Raw genomic sequence first — 19215 nt, forward strand, 5'->3', positions numbered from 1 at the left:
CTGAGGACCTAACTCATATCTATGCAAACATCTAGCTATATTTTGATTTCCTTTCCTTTCTGAAGACAAGCTTGGAAGCAGCTTTTTCAAGAGTCAGGTAAAAACTCACTATGTTTTGTTGGGTTTTTTTATTGAAGAGGATATGGTTCATATGAGGAATGCCAAACTAAATGCAGTTGTATAGCACAAATATGGAAGTCAATAAAGCCTAGGATTTCTTGGAAATAAGCAGATCACACAATTATCAACAAAGATTGTGAAGTGTTCACTTCAAAAAAATTATAAGAAATTGAACACATGCTGTATCCAGGGCTACTTATTATTTCTCCATGCTTTACTGATTTAAAAATATGTCATACAAAGAACAATGCAAAGAAACCCCAAACAATCAAAAAAACCCAAACAAACAAGAAACAAAAGCTATGGCTCTTTTTTCTTTTAAAATTGTCCCAAAAAAAGGGTTTTACTTCGAAAGGTTTTTTATTTCTCCGTAGAACAAGGTGTTAATGTTAATCACCTTGTTACACTCCAAGCTGGGATAAAGAAACCCTCACTGGGCATTTCTTCTTCTGCAACACATGCATGTAAACAATTGCTTCTGGCATGGAAGTTCATTGGAGGGTAAATCAAAATAGAAGTTTGCTATCAACATTTGGTTTGCTTCTGTTAACATCAAACCAAACAAGTTTGCAAATTTTGTCTTTTATTAATCTGTATGCCCTGAAACACTGGAGTCACAGGAGGGGTGACACTGGCTTCTTCACAAAACACCACTAAGTGATGGCATTCCTTCCCCATGATCTGATTGAGATTGTGGCCTTATATGCAAGGCCTTAGACAATGTCAAACAGCATATTAAAATCTAATATTTTCTAATCTTTTGACATGTGTTTTTAGATTTCAGGCATTTTTCTCACATTTGTTCCAGTGCTATAAGTGAAATAATTTCATGCCAGATAAATATGCTGCCTTTAGTGTAAATTCAGATATTCATATAAAAATATTTTAAGATTAGCTTGAAATGGCTTCTAAGTAGTTCTAAAATAAACCTATGACAGAATAATAGCTGTATTACCTGTAATAGTAAATCTACTACTAACAGATCATAGAACCTGTACTGTGCTGGGGAAGTATGACTTGGCCTGACTTACCCTCATTTTTGAGCATGTTCTAATAACATTTGAGCTGAAGTGAATTGCAGACACCCTAACCCAAACAGGTTTAACAGATGGTACAATGATGACCTCACACTGTGGTCTAGACAGGCTAACAAAATAACTGCAAAACAGAAAGAAGCCTCCAGAGCAAGATAAAATACAGACTTTGGTGAAGATAAACAATAGGACTCTGGGGTATATAAGAAATTTATACATTAGATTTAAGTATGTTTCATAGAATAATAGTTTTTCTTGAGATGTGATGAGACCACATTGATGGCTGCACCTGTTGGATAAAGCAGAGGTTTGAACAGATTTTCAGACTTGCTGCCTACACAAACTCTGGATCTCCTCCACAGTCCATAAGTCCAGCAAAGACAAGCCAGAGATAACTACTGACTTTAAATCTACTCGAAGTGCTTTCTTTTGCAAGGATATTTTCCAAAACTGGCTTTATCCTAAGCAGCAAAATCATGGATAGAAATGACTGGCATGAAACATTTTTTCTTTCTATGATAATTTTTTCCTTTAAAACTTTTATTTTAACAGTTAATAATTAAAAAAAAAAAGTATATCTCTAAATTGAAATTTTCTCATTTTGTACCTTTAATTCAAATAATTTTGAAGTAAGAAGAAAAGTATTTTTGATTGTTTCCTGGTGCCTAGCTCGGGGCCTGAGAGGCAACCCACAGAGAGGTGCAGTTAGGGGACAGATTACAGGGTGCAGAAAATGTACAAAAGGCCATGGCTGATAACAGGTTTTTTCACATGAGCTTCATCTTGACAAATGGATGAATATGTATTTTTGTACTAATTTGAAGAAGCTTCAAGTCACAGTCTTATTTTAAAGAGAAGATGGCTCAAAGAATTCCTCTTTTTTTTATATGTATGTATTTAAGCACAAAAGAAACTTTGTGAACAAGCAGAATAAGAACTTTTTATGACTACAAGCTTTTGTTAGCTAGGAATAAGCCAAGGAGAGTGATGAGCAAGCTATGTAGCTCTCACCTTGTGACATCTAATAAAATCTTCAAATATAACCACAATGGCACTCAAACAAGTTTAAAGAGAACAATTTACTATTGCACTCCTATCCTTTATTTTTTCTAAATTTCCCTATACTCAGAAAGGGTCAAATTTCGCAGTAGTAGTGTCTGGGAGCGTGGCAGAGCTGTACTCATTTCCATCACCTGAAATGGGTGTGAAGGAAACTACACCAAACAGAACCAGCTCAACACTTCTGCCTCAGTCTGTGAAAGGGAACTAAAGCTTTGTGGCACATACAGAAGAAGTACTACATAGTGAGGCCAAATATGCAGAGTCTGATTCCAGTAGAGTTAACTTGGTCATATTTTGAACATCTGTGAAGTCTAATGTGAATTGAATGTTAAGTAAATCAACTTATTTTATTAGTAGAGCATGGCATATTGCCATTTATTTCAACTCAACTTCTTTCCCACATCACATGCCTTTTCATACATACCTGAAAGATGCTATTTCTGGAATAATTTCCAAGGGTTTTGCTATGTTTATGGAACTGGCTCTAGTCTTTTCTCAGAAAATCTGGGTAGTTACACCATGTGTGCAAAGCTTTCACAGCAGAGAAAAAACTATGAAATCAACAAGAGTGAAACAACACGGAGATGACTCTGGTCAAGTTTAAAATTTCCTCTTTAGCCTGTACCGGGGAGTCTTTTGGGTTGAAAGACAGATGCTGAAAAATAACAGTACAAGTCAAACAATTAAAGTACAAATAGACAAGTTATTGAGCATTTGTTACTGCAGAGATGAATGTTGCCTAGTCCGCATCTCAGAAATAATTTTGGGAAGAAACATAGAAGGTAGGGAGCAAGAAATATTTTCTGACTATTACTGAAGTTAAAAAATGGGCAGCTACTTGGAAATGCTCAGTGGCTTGGAATGTCAGCCCAAGCACTGGGGAATGATTTTGTGGAAAGGTTTGCAGCCAAAATCATCCAGTGCACATCCATGAATGCTAGGTTATTGTGTGACCTGCAAATAGGACACACATGCACATATACAAGGACTTGGGTTTTTGCTGACAGTCTAAGTCTCCTTGGACCTAAGTCTTCCAAAGTCTCATTAGGACACCAGTCTTTGAAAGGATTGCAAACACAACATAATTTACACTATTAGCACACTTTACCACAGGGCTATGATCTCCACCTAGAGCTGTAGGGACAATAAATGTATCTGAGCTAAATTGTGCCTTAAGGCAAATACTCTCTTGATTCTATGTCCTTCCTGTTACATCTTGTGATGTTTTTCTGTACTCATCTACTCATGCCATAAGACATCCATGTGAGCAGTTCTGTGGTTTTATTTTCATGTTTAAATCCAGTTGCTGTAATCAGCTTTTTTGTAACCTAAACTGCAGTTGTTGTGACCATACTAAAGTACAGCTTTTCAGGCTCAGCCTGTAACTCTGCTGTTAGAGGTTTAAACCTCAATGTAGAGAAAGTCTATAATGAAAGTGAAGCTCGCTTTCATTTCCTATGATTCAGCATAGCTGTACTTGAGAATTACCCAGTTTTGCTTCCTGTGCTGTGACATTTGAGACCTGCCCTTTCCAGTGGAAGGCTATGGACTTGCCAGCTCAACATTTTAGATGCTATCACAGTCATGGAAAACCTCTGCCTTAGTGCTGGCTTGGAGGCAAAGATACGCCAAGTGAGTGTGTGGAGTGGCTTTTAAGGACTCTGCTCATGAACCTCATCAAAATCATGTTAATTTCATAGGCAACATGATTGTATAATTATCTCAGTGCACTTCAGATTAATTGACAAAGACATTCTTCTTGTTTAAAGTCTTATTGAAAATATTAAGACTCATGGTGTAAAGAGATACTAAATGCAGACACAGAATTTTTTAAAATCAGTAAGTTGACTTCTGACCAGTAGTTGTACTATATTACTACTTAAATGAAGACACAGAAATAAGTGTTTTGTCCCTTAAATGAGAACATCCTCAGTAAATTTTGCTGTAAGAATAACACTAAGAATTATATAGGAATGATCTTTTTAACAGTTTGTTTCTAAAGGATATTTAGTTGAAGGCCCCTCAGTTTAGTAGCTATCTCTCAATGGTATTTCCTGCATTAAAAGTCCCTGTGAATAGCCTTTCATCCTTCTGTTCCAAAAATCAGAAATACAAAACAAGCTTTGCAGGAAACCAAATTCTGGAATAGCTCTAGATGTGACATCTAGGAAATCAGCCAGTCTGATTCCAACCCCTGTGAAAAAAGACACTTCAGCTTACTAATGAAAAAACAAAGGCTTTTTTTTATTTTCCCAGGGAGTGCTGATATGCATCTTGAATATGTCTAATCAATGTTCTGTCAAAGTGAATGCCTTAGTAGTAGCTGCTGAAACAGTGACAACCCCCCAATTGCTAATGATGTTTTTAAAACTGTTTTAGAAGTGACAAGGCAAATGTCTGATAGCAATTTTCAAATTAGATCAGATTTTTCAACTAGTGATTGTCAGGTCTTTCTCCTGTGCAGATGCAGTTAAGACCTTCTATTCATCAGGTTCTATTCTTTTAGTCATCTTAGAATAGCATTCTGATTGCTTCTGACAGATCACCTGTTTGCTTGGATTGAGGGAATTCATGTTTCTTTTTCCCCACTTGCTTTAGGCCTTATGGTAGGAAAGACTTCAGTCATAAGTTTGCTATTTCTTGGTACATCTGGACAATGTATTATTGAATTCAAAACCTAAATTAAAAATAAGGGGGGAGAGGGGTGCGGTTCAGTTTAAATGAAATGCATTTTTTTTATTTAAAAGAAAAATAAAATTAGTTTCTGTTAATGCAAAATGTCTTCTTTAGTCTAAATGTATCGCTTTATACATATTTTGTCCTGTAAAATTTTTTTAAATGAGAAATTTATTTTCAAAATAAAACATGAATGTTTTGATTTGGAAATATCAAAATAAGCTCTAAATTTGGCTAAAAAATATTTTCTTTGTGGTGTAATTTGTATCCTATATCTAAATTCTGTGTTCTATTTTATCTCATCTTTTGTTTTCATTTTTTCTGATATGATTATCATTCAGATTTACCTATACAAAAATAACTGAATTTTTAACACTCAATTTGTTTCATGCAATGTTTTTCTAACTTTTAATGTTTTATTACTTTTTTCTATGTATATTCTAAATCTAGATGGTGTCAAGCAATATTTGGACTGATGGAATTTCAAAATACTGCCTTATTTATTTGAAAGTATTAATGATTGAAGGAAAGAGCTCACCTATGTGTAAGATTATGCTTCTCCTTTTTGTTTTTTCTAATATAACTAATACTTCAATATGAAAGCTACAGAGAATGCTTCTGATTTGCTTTTAAAGTGCATTGGTTTTGTTTTAGATGGCAGTCTAAACTCTAGGCTCTGTATACTTCTGTCTTTGCTTATATATAGCTATGATTTAAGAAATACTAGGGAATCTGAATATTACAAATAAGATACCCTATTTGGACTTAGTTTCAAAGCATTTAAGGTCATCTCTTATCTGAAAAATACTTTAGGTATGTTATGCAAACATAGAGAGGCATAGCAAACACTTGGGTTTTGTATAGAACTGCTTGGTCAGACAGAAACTAGTGTTATCAGACTAAAAAATTGTGCTGTGAACTCTAGTACTGAAGTAGCCAGTGAACCTCCCAATGTGTGTCTCTTGGCTGACTGACTTTGGCTTTAAGAAAGATACAACTTCAAAATAAGGCTTTTCTTGTGACTAATATATTCATCAGGTTTCAGTCCTGTGTGACTTATACAGGATTATCTGGAGGCTTATAAGGGGTGATCTCTTGCTGTAGCATTTCCTTTGACTGATCTTGCAAGGTCTTTCTTTCTCCTCTCTCCCTCCGGCTCCCTATTTTTAAGAAGCTGGTAGGAATGTAACTATTGTTGAAAACTCTCAGCCTGTGTCAAATCTGGTTGAACCAGTTGGCCCATTTTCACAAGTCCTTGAGGAGTAGGAGACACTCAGATGCAAACAGAGACTGTACAACAGGATGTTTCTTGCACTGGAAATCAGTTAAATCAACAATAACCATAAACTTTATTTCTTAAAATCCTGTAAATCCTGTAAAAGCTATGCCAACAGTACTGCAGTTATGAAGCTGAAAAATGCACTCACAGTTTTGTTTTCCACCAGCTTTCAGTGCGGTGCTGTTATTGAGATTCCTGCCTCCTTGTCAGGCTGACATCTGTTTTTTGTGCTTGAGAAACCCAGCATGGTCTTGAACCACCATTTCAGACAATTATACAGTGTGCTCACTGCTTTCCTCCCTTGTTCTTTTTCACTCATGAATTTGACAATGTAGCAAGTGAGCCTGATGGTTTGGACACTTCAGGAATGGGGCTTGAAAGGGGAGGAAACTCTCCTTCTGTTCAGCCTTCCTGGCAATAAATAACTGCCTTTCTTTTTTTAAATGCAACTTTGGAATTCTGCCAATATTTCACTTTGAGGCTCAGGAGATTCTTGAGACTTAAGAAACTCTTCTACGTTTATCTTCAACATGTCTTGGAGCTGTAACATAGGGAGTTTTGCTCAGTTTGCAAAGACCATTAGCAACATGTGCTGGCAGGCCAGCTGTGCTCAATGCAGGTTTCAGTGATGTTCCACCAACCTTCATTTAACATTAGTGGTTCTGTGGCCAGAAGATGTGGTCAGGGTATTAATTCAGGGCATTTCTGGGGAACAGCATCTTGGGTGGGCTGTAGGAGGATGTAATAGAGCTAATTATTAAATTCACCTTTCTGCAGGGAGGACCTCTGAGTCTATGAGAGAACAGCAAAGAAAATACTGATTTATTAAATTTAATCCAGCAAGGTAGACACTGCTGTATAAGTCACCAGAAAGGCCCCTCTCTGGAGCTGTGCATGACAGGTATGTTGGGGAATGAGAGAGGGCAGCCCTTCTTTGCTGGAGCTCTTTCTAAAATTCCATTTCATATCCTATGTTTAAAGTTTGCTGTGACATATATACTACTGCAATGAGAGAGAATCAGGCAAGCTGAAGACTTGAGTCCTGAATATCGATATCTTGTTTATTCACTGCTCCACTAGGATAGTTACTTGCACTAAAAATAAATCTTACTAAGGTTTGCACTGATAGTGATTTTTTTCTAGATCAGAGTGCTAGTTATAGGATATATATTAGATAATTGGTCTATAAAATAAAGCATCCACCAGTAAGCACAGCTCTATCCAAAGGGCTTTTTCTATATAACTTGGCTCAGCTGACCACAGAATGGGGAGAATGGGAGAGTCTCAGGAGTCACAACAGCAGGAGAAGACAAGAATAAAGCTGCAGGATTAGCTGTGAGTTATTTCAACTGGAACCACTGCATTTGTTTTACCTGTTCTCCTGGAATGTGCTGGGGAGCAGGTGAGGAAAGAGAGGCAAAACCTGCAGTAGGCACTAACTCACCCAAACCAGTGTGCCTGCACTCACACTTTGCATGCTACTCACACCCACTCACACTCTTGCACACCCACTCACACTCACACTCTTGCACACTCCTCACACTCACACCCTTGCACACTACTCACACTCTTGCACACTCGCTCACACTCTTGCACGCTCATGCACACTCACGCTCTTGCATGCTTCTCACACTCACACTCTTGCACACTACTCACGCTCTTGCACAGTCACACTCTTGCACACTCGTGCACACTACTCACACTCTTGCACACTCACTCACACTCTTGCACACTCACACTACTCACACTCAAACCACTGTGCTTTATTCAAATAAATATTACACATGTATGTCATCATACACAATCTTGAAGAACAACACAAGGATGTCTCAGGCTTTCTTCATGGCATGCAGTAATTGTCACATTGGCCAGCACAATTTGGATGAAACTGAGTCAAATTTAATTAGCTCTTCTTTAAAGCATTTCTTCACCCACAACACTTGTAGTCTTTAGGATCCTGCTGCACAATTGTAATGCTGTACACAAAATGCTGTTAGGAGAACCCCATTTGAGATCTGCCCAAGTTTACCATCACATACTGTAACTCTTTCCACAGTGGTGCTCTGATTTTTGTTTGTCACTTTCTTCTAGGGTATCTTTGCATCCTTTTTCATGTATGACAGCCTGGCTGGTCCAGCCCTTAACCCTGGGAAATGTCTTTCATGGATTTGACCATATTTTGATGTTGAGCTTTTTTCCGGCAGATTTTTGTTCCATATCTGTCTGCAGTCATTGCTGCATTGCCTTTACCAAATTACTTGAATCTCTTCAGCTGCTCTGAAACTTTTTGCTCCTTCTTTATTGATCAAATTTTATTGACCATTAAATACAGTTTTGGTTTTAGTTCTACTTTATTTTAGTGAAGAAGTGCTACAAAGCAATGAATGTAAAATGCTACTTTATTATTTTAGTTTTGTGTTTAACGTAAGTAGTCTTCTGCAATTACAGCTTGCTTTCTTAATTCTAATAATTGAAATCACAAAATTACCTGCCAGACTTACAGAAGGTGCTCTATTTCACATTCAAAATTGCTGTTTGAATTATACTGAATATGACTGAAATACTTCCAGAACATTTTAATTGTTCCTTAATGACAGAAAAATATTTTCTTAAAATAATCTTCTAATCTTCATTACCATCACAACTTCATATACAGCAACACTTTTTTTCCCCCAAGAAGACTTTGTGCTGCCAAGCTTCCCATTCAAATACCTTTTTTTTCTTAAGCTTAGGTAACAAAATGTAGATGCTTCTTTCTCAGTGCAAACCATTTGCTTACTCACCGTTATTTCATCATCTTTCAAGGAAAGTGCCACAGACTGAATGTGTAAGATACTCTTCCCAGGTTTTATTGCAGTTATTCACTATGATGAAATCACAAACTATGTCACCTTCCCAGACTTATTGCTCAAAATCCAGAGGTCTTTATCTTGAATCCTTCCCACCTTTTTAATAATTGTTTCAATATTATTAAAATAGAGAAATCTATTTTTTCTTTCACATTCACATTCCACTCATCTTGAATGCAATTCAGTCTTTCTCACTAGAAAACCCAGAAAACTGACCTAGATAAATATTGTCCTTCCTAAGCAGAACAGCTAGGTAAAATAACCTGTATATTTTCCTAATTAGGATGGGAAATCGTAAAGAAATAGGAGTCCTTTGATGCAATTAAATCTGTTTTCAGGATTTCTAATTACAATTCCTGCTTTCTCATTTATGGGAGAGTTCAAAACACAAGACTACCTTCCTGCTCCAATCTCTTTAAGCCAGCACCCAGTACAAAGGCCACGGGCTCTCCTGAGCGTGGTTCAGAGCTGCTTTGGGCTTTGTTTTTATATCATTCCTGAACTCTTGCCGGTTTTCCTTTGAACAGTCTCCTATACACTGCCAGGTTCCCTGATCAGAATGCAGAATGTTCTCTGCCCACAATGCTTAAACTGCTGAGCAACCTTGCACATACCTTTGGTTTGTGAAAAAAAACATTTGCTTAGTAGCTTCTTGTAGACTATTTATTGAAAGATGGTGGTTAAGCCTTGCAATTTCAACTCAACCTGCAAATGGTATATGAAGGACCACCTCTGTAGCATGCAGATCACCTCTACATGTTCTTGATAATGCCTACATATTCAAAATATGAAACATTTGATGCTCTTACAATGAAACTGCATTAAAATTTTACTCAAAACGGTGTTACCAAGTGTATGTAAGACTGCTACTGGCAGACCTTGGTGAAATTCCACTGCCTTTGTAATGTTTGAAAAGACAGAAGAAAGTCTGAACAATGTTGTCTCTGTTTTGGAAAGACTTTTATATCAATAATAAGATTTATTTTATTGTAAAATCATTATTAGGGTAATTTGAAACTGTATCATAGATTTTAGATCAAGCTGTGAAATATCATAATCAAGATCAAGCTTGTGACTCGAAGTTAAGCCAGAGTCAATTAGGATGTCTGGGAGAATGTATAAATTTCATCATAGACTTGAGTAATAAACCAGTGAAGCTTTTTTTTTTCCCAAGGAGCTAAGTATTTAGACTTCTAAATAACTGTTACACAATTTGCTGTCAGGTGCCAACAACAGTTGCCAGGTAATTGGTAACTACCAGTACTCTTCTGTGCTCTTCCAATAATTTTGCGTGAGCTTTATTCATATGGAAGGAACTGCAATCGAAATTAAACAGTCGTCCAAATCCAGTCTTTGATAAATAGGTTGAAGCCAGTGCTTTTATTTGGGCTAAGAAACGACAGAACTGAACGTATGGAACACTGTTTCTAAACTGCGGTTATTACTACCTGGGGCTATCAATGATGAGCAAGAGTTTCCCGGCCTTGGGGAGCTGCAGTGACTTCCCGCCCGGGGAGCGTGCGAGGGAGCCCCGCGGGCTCAGCCCCGTTCCTGCGCGGACACGTCCGGGTGTCCCGGGCAGCAGGTGGATCCTCCTGTGCTCTGACACCGACCTGCTCGGGAGCGGCTAACACCAACTCGATTTTTGAAAGGAAGAGGGGGAAAAGGAAATGTTTGGCACTGTTGTTACTTCAACTGTCCGAGCCTCGGTCGCGGCAGCTGTCGCTCTCCGCGCCGCGCTGGCCGCCCGGGTTTGAAAGTAGCGCGCAGCATCACGGCAGCTCGGCGCTCGCCTTTCTCCAGCGTCCCTCGCCCCCCTGTCTCCAGCTCCCCCGGCGGAGGCACCGGTGAGCGCTCGGGGCCCACCGACGCTGCCCCGCGCCGGCTCGCCTCGCCGACATGGTATCACCCGAAACCCGTATCCCGCCATGGCGTGGTATATCCCGGCGCGGGAGGCGCTTCCCTCGGGCCGGTCGCGCCCGCCGCCCCCAGCCCGTCTCTTCCGTGGCGCTGAGAGCGCAGCAGGGGCGCGCCCGCCGCTCCCTCTCTTTGTGTGCGAGCGAGGCAGGGAGCGCGCGCGGGCGGGCCCGAGACAGCGCGGAGGAGGGCGCGGAGCAGCGTGAGGCCGGGAGCGGCGCGGGCGGGCAGGCGGCGGTTCTGAGCGCGCCGCGGGGGCGGGAGGAAGGTGGAGGGAGGAGAGCGGGGCGGCGGCGGCGGCGGCAGGGCGGGGGGGGGGGGGGGGGTGGGAGGGAGGGAGGGAGGGAGAAAGAAAGAGAGAGAGGAAAGGCGGGCGGCTGTGGCGGCGGATAATGATGGCGTGGTGTGTGCGGCCGCTGGGCGGCTGGGAACGCTGAGGGGAAGGAGGCGGCAGGACCCCCGCCCCCAGGTAGGCTGGCTCGGAAAGTTTGGGACGAGGTACCGGGGCGGCTCCGCTGCGCGCCCCGCAGGCCCCGCGGCGCAAAGCGCCACCACGGGGAAGCCCCAACTTGGGGCCGAAACTTGTGGCTTCCCCCGTTGCGGGCGGCGCGGGGAGCCCGGGCCCCTCCGTCCTGCCCCGCCGCGGTGCGGGCGCGCGGTCTGGCCCGGGCCCGGCCTCCCCCGGGCGGCAGGAAGGGCTGGCGCTGCCCTCCCCCGCCGCCGCCCGAGCCGGCCTGGTCTGGCCCAGCCCGGGACGGCCCTTAGCGGAGGGGCGGCAGCCGGAGGTTGCGGGGGGGGGGGCCGCCTGCCGCCGCATCCCTCGCCAGAGCCGTCAGGTCGGTGCCCGGGAGCAGCTGGGTCCGCGCGTCCCGGCCGACACAATGGGCTTTATCCCGCAGAGAGGTCCTGGGCTGCGATTCCCAGCCCGAGTTTCGGATTCGTGTCACACGCCGGCGAGGCCCCGAGTTAATGGAAACTCTCTGTCTCTCTGCAGATGGCTTTCCGGATCCCGCGATCCGCGCTGGGGATAACTCCCGATGTGGCCATTCACGCGCTTTGATTTCTTTCTCTCCACGTAGCGTCCCCTGCGTTCCATTTCAATGCGAGCAGGGAGGCTGACTGAGTGAAAGGCTGCTTTTGGGATCTTCTCTGGGATATACACTGCCTGGTGTTGGAGGGTGGAAGCTTTGTGCTAGGGAATCGTTCTTCCCATTCTTCTTAAGGAGTGGAGGGAGCTTCCTCTTCAACAATGATGAAAACCGAAGGCAAGGGGGAGAGGACTTTAAGAAGTGCTTCTCCACACCGAAATGCTTACAAATCTGATTTCCATGCTATCAAATGCTCTTTTGATGGTGTAAACAATCCTGACAACGCTTCCAACAAAACAGGCTTGCATCAGAAGCTGAGCACCTCTTCCAATGGAGGGGGAAGTGACCCGCACAGTCGAGGCAGAGCTGCCACTTACGGTAACAGAGTACACAAGATCAAAAATATGTTTCTGCAGATGGGAAGCTCTTGTGAAAGCAATCCACCGGCTGATACTAAACTGATTAGCCGGGCCACGGCAGCGGAGTATGGATCTTCTCCAGGTAGTCCATCTTTTCTCATTGTCCAAAAAAATAATCTTCTTAATACAAGTACCAGCCCCAGTGGCAGTTCTGTGGATTCAACGTCCGTGTCTTCTGCTGCTGACAAAGTCATCCGTAGCAACGATGAGGCAGACTTGGACAAAGTAGCCCTGGCAGAAAAATTTTCAGAGACCAGGAAGCTCTTTGAGAGAAATATAAAACAACGGAGCTCAGTGGACAGATATTCCCCCAGCAAATGTGAAAGAAGTGAAGATAAGAAGAGACATGGTTCAGCTTCTGATTGCAGCAATGTGGATCACTTCAGTTTTAATACAGAAGCAAGTCCTCCAGTTGCACTGGAGAAGGCTGAAAATCAAAGTAATGAGGAGTTGAAGCAGCAGCATACTAATAGTGGTTCCAAATCTTCCTTCCTGAATGCAGGGCCCATTTCTAGGAGGCTGGAAAGCTTTCTGGGTGACAGTGATACTGAAGAATCCAAAGAAACTTCCAAAAATGATAGTTCTCCAAGTCAGGACCCTTTGAGAGGCCAACAGACTTTGAATTCATCTGCTATTGCTGAAGGATGTTGGGAGAAAGGTGCATTCCCCAAAGCGCCTGAGATCTGCAGAGATGAGCCGAGCAAGGCACTGGGAAAAGACAAAAGAGAGCAACTGGTACTTGAGAGAAGCCCGTGGAATATGGGCAGTATGCCTGCTCAGGAGGCTCAGCAGATGTCAGATAGTGTTTGCTCCTGGGTTTCTCCCACAGAGGTGACTTGCACAGAGCTGGTTGCACAAGATGAAACCTCAGGGCATAATAAAAGAGGTTTGGAGAAAGATCACATTGATGAAGAGAATCAGAAGCTCACATGTGATCTACAGGAAGGGAAGAGACGCGACTATGCCTTGGAAGTGGTAGAAGAGTTTATGGATGGCAGCCAGACCAGATGGGAAGAAGGGGGAGATGGGATGTCTCTAAGAGATGGTCCAGCTCCACAAGTACAGGATGTTCTAGAGCAGGAAGAGAGTACTGAAGAAGAGGAGCAAGTGTTAGAAAAGCAAAGTGAGGACTTCAGTGACTTTGGAATAGAGAATGCAGCTTTTGATGATGACAGGGACACAGAGCCAGAAAACCAAGAGCCTGAAGGCAGAGAAATTTTGGAGGGAGAGGAGGACTATATGTATGACAGTGAATATGAGGAGTTTCCTGGACTTTCTGAAGAGGAAGATCCAGTGCCCGACCGAAAAGTTAAGTTCTCAACAGCTCCTATCAAAGTAAGTACATTTGAGTTTTCTTTTTACTTTTTAAATTGTTTTGCAGTCAGAAATACTCAGGAAATAAATTTTGGGGTTTTGTGGTTTTTTTAGGTTCTAAAAGCATTTAAGAAGTGTAAGTTTATAGCTTTTTTTCAACACTAAGTATGAGAGAAGTTACCACTTCAGAAAATTTATTTGTTAGTCTCAAGTGATTTCCTGATTACAGCTGCTTCATAAGATAGTGTAGTGAAGCACATGAGATTTTACTTGGACTTTTTCAGCAGCAGATACAAACACCTTGACCTTTAATACTTTAATTTTTTTAGAATTGAGGCATTGCGTTAGGAACTTGTATTTTAAGATTCTAGAATTCTCTCCAATAATAGTCATATATATGTTGTTTGGCTCTAATACTGATAAGGTGAATAAGCTGTGGGAGTGTTAACATGATTATTTTGGAGTTACGAAGTTGCAGAAGTCAAAGTTATAGGGCAGACTGGCTAATGAGGAGTAGTGTAAGTTCTAACTTGAGCAAATTAAAAAGATTTATGTGTCTGATCTTCCTCCACCAAAAATACCCACAAAATAAGTTGCTCCACAACTCAAACTATGTTCACCCATAGTCTCTTGCAGACTTGAATAATTCGAGTCTCTGTTAAACTTTGGAAGGAGAATTGGGAGACATGGACAAGGGTGGAATGGGGGACTGTACAGACTTTCCTCAGAATGCTTCTCTTCTACTATCACATGACTGAAAGAAATAACTTTTAATAAACAGCTTTTACATTTTGTTCTTAGAGTCAGGACTCATTTTACTGATCAGAGGAATGTAAAAATTCTGTTGACTCTTGAACTTCCCACAGCACAGAGCTGTAATTTCCCAGTTTGCTAACACACACTAGTGCTGTACCCAAAAAGATGTTTTGATTGTGGCAAAAAAATTTGGCAAAATGTGAGTTTTGTTGCGTGTGGGTTTTTTTATAGTCTCTCCATAGACAAGCTGACTTTATATGGCTTTCTTCTAGTTGATGTTGCTTTAGTGGTGACCTGGAGCAGTGAAGGGGAGAGTGCTGCTATTGAAAACTGCATAATGAGTCTGGTTGGGGCTGGGAGAGAGCCAGAGGGGCATCAGTCCATTTCTACATGCATTTGTGCACTCAGTATCTGAGCAAAGTGCCGAGCAGAGTCTAGTGTAAATGTGTTAAGTGACTTCCTGCTGTAGGCAGGGTTTTCCTGATCATTGCTGATTTCCTACTGCAGCAGTGGCCCTTAACAGACTTCTGCCTTCTTTGCTGTCCCTATGCCAGACATAGTTGAAAGCCCTGGTAGAAATCTCAGTGCCAACTGTGATGGTAGCTCTTGTGTAGACAAAACTCAGAATTTGGTAACAAGCACTGCTCAATTATAGCTGCTTCTCTGAAAGCTACAGGAGGCAACCTGTCTCAGATTATCATTTACACTATCAAGAGATGAATGGTTAGAAGCAACTGGTAGCGGTTTCCTATGAAAAATAACATTGTTCTTGCCAGAATGCCCCACTTGGATTGGCAGAATAAACTGTACTTAATAGCAATGGGGTTATTGAGATACTTTTTAAGGCCCTTAAATTGAAGCTTGTGATACTTGCCTTCCTTTATCTCCTTTCAGTGAAACTTGACTGTATCTTTCCTACATTGGGTATAAGGATCTCTTTCTGTGTGTCATTTTCAATAGGTTTTCCCTCTTTGTTCCTTTTGCCTAAGCAATGATTTCTGTTCCCATGTCTGCCTTTTTGCTACTTGTTTTCTGTGATAATTAGTGGGAATAAGTCCTGGTTATATGGTTTTTGGGATTTGTATTCTATAAAATAAAGAATTCAAACTTTTTATGCCTACCCAGAACTTTCTTCAGTTCTGTATTTTTAATATCTCACTAACCTTTTAGAAAATCTCAGTTTTACCTTACAGAAGGAAATCTCTCCATCTTTCTTCATAGATGGTGCATCTTAAATTGGAAGAGAAAAAAATATCTCATTGGTAGCTAAAAGATTATTCCTGGTCCCTACCACAGCTTAGAGCTGTGCCATAGTGAGAAATGTATCCTAGTAGCTTCTTCTTTCAGCTTTATTTAGACTAATAATTTTGACTAAAATGTGAGTGCCATTTTCAGACATTTGTAGCCACTAGAGAAGGTCTGTGATTCTTCTCCTCACAGATGTTCCTGAGAGAGGCCAGGCTGCCCTTGCCTTCTTGCTGCTTTCATTCTGAATCTCTAGTGATGACAAAGAAACCATCTGTGTCTCTTGCAGTTGCTGTTTAGCAGGTATCTGGTAGAGTCGAAGAATTCAAAATGTTCAGAATGTTAGGCAAGAAAAAGCACATTCTCAGATCTGCAGCATTCTGCAGTGAGGGAGCCTTGACCGTTGAATTTGAAATCTGCAGAAGGGAGTTTGGATATGTCTGTCAGTAATGGATAGAACTTAAGACATCTTAAAAACAGCATTTTTACTGCTGCAACAAAGAGAACTTGATGAATATTTCTGTTTCAAAGCTTCTAGTCATTTGTAATATTGGCAAGTTCATTGGGTAAAAGAGGAGACTGTGGAGCTCCCAGGGGTAGCTAACACTGTTAGCACTGCAGCTGACCTGTGGTGGAGGTCTGTAATTGTTGACATCTGTAGCAGGGCTTGGGAACATAATTTGATCTGATAACTTCAGGAAAGATGGAACAGAATTACACAATACTCTGTTGTGTGTTGCCCTGTGCCTGTGAAAGCAAGCACAGATGAGACTTTTTAAAAGAAGTGTTTAAATTCCATAGAAGCTGTTGATAAACGACATATGGGATTTTTTTACTTGCTGTGGGTGACCAGACTTTCTTAAGTCCTGCTGCTGTTTGATCTTTCCAGACCCTGGGGAACATTTTATCTCAGTTCTTGTTTCCCTGGAGTAGTTTAGAGAGTGATGCAATACAGTTATTAGCAGAACTTTGCAGCCTGGGTTTGTGTTATGGTACATGAGCAATTTTTAGTCTCTTGTTACCACATATGAAGCCAGTAAGGAATGTAAAGCACACTTGCACTCCAAGGTATTTGCAAGGGAACTGAATTTGCCTTTGTGTTGAAGTTTTCTGAGTGAACTGTGTAAACAATCAGCATTACACACAAGGCAAATAACATCAGGCAATTCTTCTGTCATCCCTTTATATTTCATTTTGCCTTTGTAATGTAGATGTTAACTTGCTGTCAGTTATGAGATTACCTTGAAAGGCTTTAATTAACATAAATGTAATGACTGAGTGCTGTTTGATGTTTGTAATTTTGAAACTTTCTGTTTGGAAAACAAATGCTTGTTTTCAAATTGATTTCTTGAGATGTTTTCACCTCTGACTGTGTCAAACAAACTTTGTCCTCCAAGCCTTTAATAGCACAGTGACTAACTTCTGAAATGATTTATGATCCTTAGAAATTCTGTAGCTCAGGTAAGCTGAAAAGATAGTACAGCTGCTGCTGCTGTTTGCTTCTGTTTACTTATCAGTGTTACGTAGTTTATGTTGCATGGGAGTGTCTGTTCCCAGCTTTTTGTGAATAGTAATATATTTTGAGCTGGTTTAGTCAAGAAAACAGTTTAAAAAAGTAAACAGAACAAACCCCGAACCTTACAAAGATATTACTTTTATATTTGTCACAGCTGAGCATAAATTTGTTTCATAAGGAAACTGCAAGCAGTTTCACAGTCTGTGTGTTGTCCTAACCAGTCTAGTTTCAGCTGCTTCTGAGAATATGGGAATCCTTCCTAGTATTGCCATTTGTCTTGCACATTGCAGTAAAGCTGTTCCATGTATAGCTGGGCACAAATGGTTGGTGGTGTTCAGCCTTTGCTATTCTTCAATGTTTTAGTACAAAACTGCTTACTGTGGAAGTTAATGAAGAACTAAGTGAAGATAACCCTTGAATTAGATTTTGACAGCATACCTGCAAATGCCTTTTGAAGATGCACTTTTAGGACATGCACAAATTTTCTAGGTCAGTGTGCAGACTCTGGTGTTTTAACACAATGTTGCAGTGTGGTGCTTCAGCTTCATACAGCCTCTGAGTTTGGAACTGTTTGTTCGTGTACTTACAGTGTCCTACACAACAAGGGGTACAAAATGCACTGCCTGGTTGAAGGTACCCAAACCCTGAGTTCCTTCAGGAATTAGAGAATTGGTGGCTGGTCAATTGTCAGCCATTGCTCAAGCACTTCTGTAAAATACTTCTGTGGCACTAAGAAACAAGTTTGTGATGTGGGTGAGGTTTGATGAAGGAAAATAGAGATTTGATTTGAGACCAGATTTAAACAGAATTGGCTTATATGTGGGAATTAATATTTTGTTTCTTGACAGAAATAATGTGTCTTTCCATACTACTTTGTTTGGGATCTTTTCCAATGACAATTTGCTTGTTTAAAGTTAGAGATTTTAATTGTTTTGAAGCTCTGTTTATTAACATTATGACATTTGTAATGTAACAGCAAAACAACTTCTCTTCATATTTTCATCTCAGTCTCTTCACGGTGCTTTTCAGTGATTTTTCACAAAAAATAATTCTATTTTGTTCTGTCTGCAACTGACAGTATGGCATTCCTGCAACTTAACAGTATGAGAGATTAAAAATATGGGTAATAGCTGGAGGAAGAAGGTATATATTTCCACAGACATTTGAAATTTTTTGTTGTTTTGGGTTTTTTTGAGAAAAGATAATCTTTAAACCTTTATTGAAAGTTCAGTTTTCATACAAGTAAAATCTTTCTTAAGTTAAATGTTTATTAAGCCTAAATGCATTTAATTCTTCTTATAGGTTTACCTGTGTTACACAGTTCTGTGTTGAATTTTTCTGGTGCCTTTATGGTCCTTGTTTTTTGATGCTGTGATGGTTGTTCAGCTGTCTGGAAAAAAGCTCTCTCAACTCAAGCTGTCTTTGGCTTTTTTCTTTTTTTAAACCATACATCTTCTCATTTGAATTTTAGTAAATGTTTGATATGTAATGTTTACAATAGTAGATTGATTTGGCATTTCAGGAGTCTTTGGATGGGAGTCCTGAGCCAGGACATGAGGCTGTAGATCAGAAATCTTAATTGGAACAGAAAAAGTAAAGAATTTCTTTTTGTATCCTGGCTCACTGCTGGAGCAGCTTGACTCTCTACATTAATATCTCAGTGTATTTCTAACTGAATTATTCTGCAGATGCAGTTAGACAACACACCAACTGACCTGCTTAATGTATTTGATTATGCTAGAAAACTACAGAAAAATAAGAGAGTGTGAGGTTATGGAGATCGGGTGAGGTTATCACCTGCCTGTCCTCACTCTCCTTTCAGTCCCTCCAGCTTCGAACTTCTAGAAGTTTCACCTGGATTTATTAGGAAGGAGAGAGGGGTTTTAAAAGGTACTTTTAAAGTACTGATTGGTTTGTTTGGAAAATTAGCACTTGCATCA

At 40.6% G+C, this 19215-nt stretch overlaps 1 protein-coding gene across 5 annotated transcripts in view; it reads left to right on the plus strand.

Annotated features, from left to right (window-relative positions):
- The first annotated feature begins 11109 nt into the window (after positions 1-11109).
- Positions 11110-19215, plus strand: part of LOC128938142 (neurabin-1-like) — a 41064-nt gene continuing 32958 nt past the window's right edge. For 2 of the 5 annotated variants that reach the window (XM_054278197.1, XM_054278201.1), the window contains exons 1-2: positions 11320-11406; positions 11932-13779. In XM_054278197.1, the coding sequence (XP_054134172.1) occupies positions 12187-13779 (1593 nt within the window). In that variant the 5' untranslated portion in view covers positions 11320-11406; positions 11932-12186. Of the gene's footprint in view, positions 11206-11319; positions 11407-11697; positions 11774-11931; positions 13780-19215 lie in introns of those variants that run through there. The other 3 variants (XM_054278198.1, XM_054278199.1, XM_054278200.1) reach the window with 3 other exon arrangements.

The sequence above is a fragment of the Melozone crissalis genome, unplaced genomic scaffold (assembly GCF_028551555.1).
Source record: "Melozone crissalis strain CALT ecotype California unplaced genomic scaffold, PUWL_Pcris_2 ptg000023l_1, whole genome shotgun sequence".
Classification (NCBI taxonomy): Eukaryota; Metazoa; Chordata; class Aves; order Passeriformes; family Passerellidae; genus Melozone; species Melozone crissalis.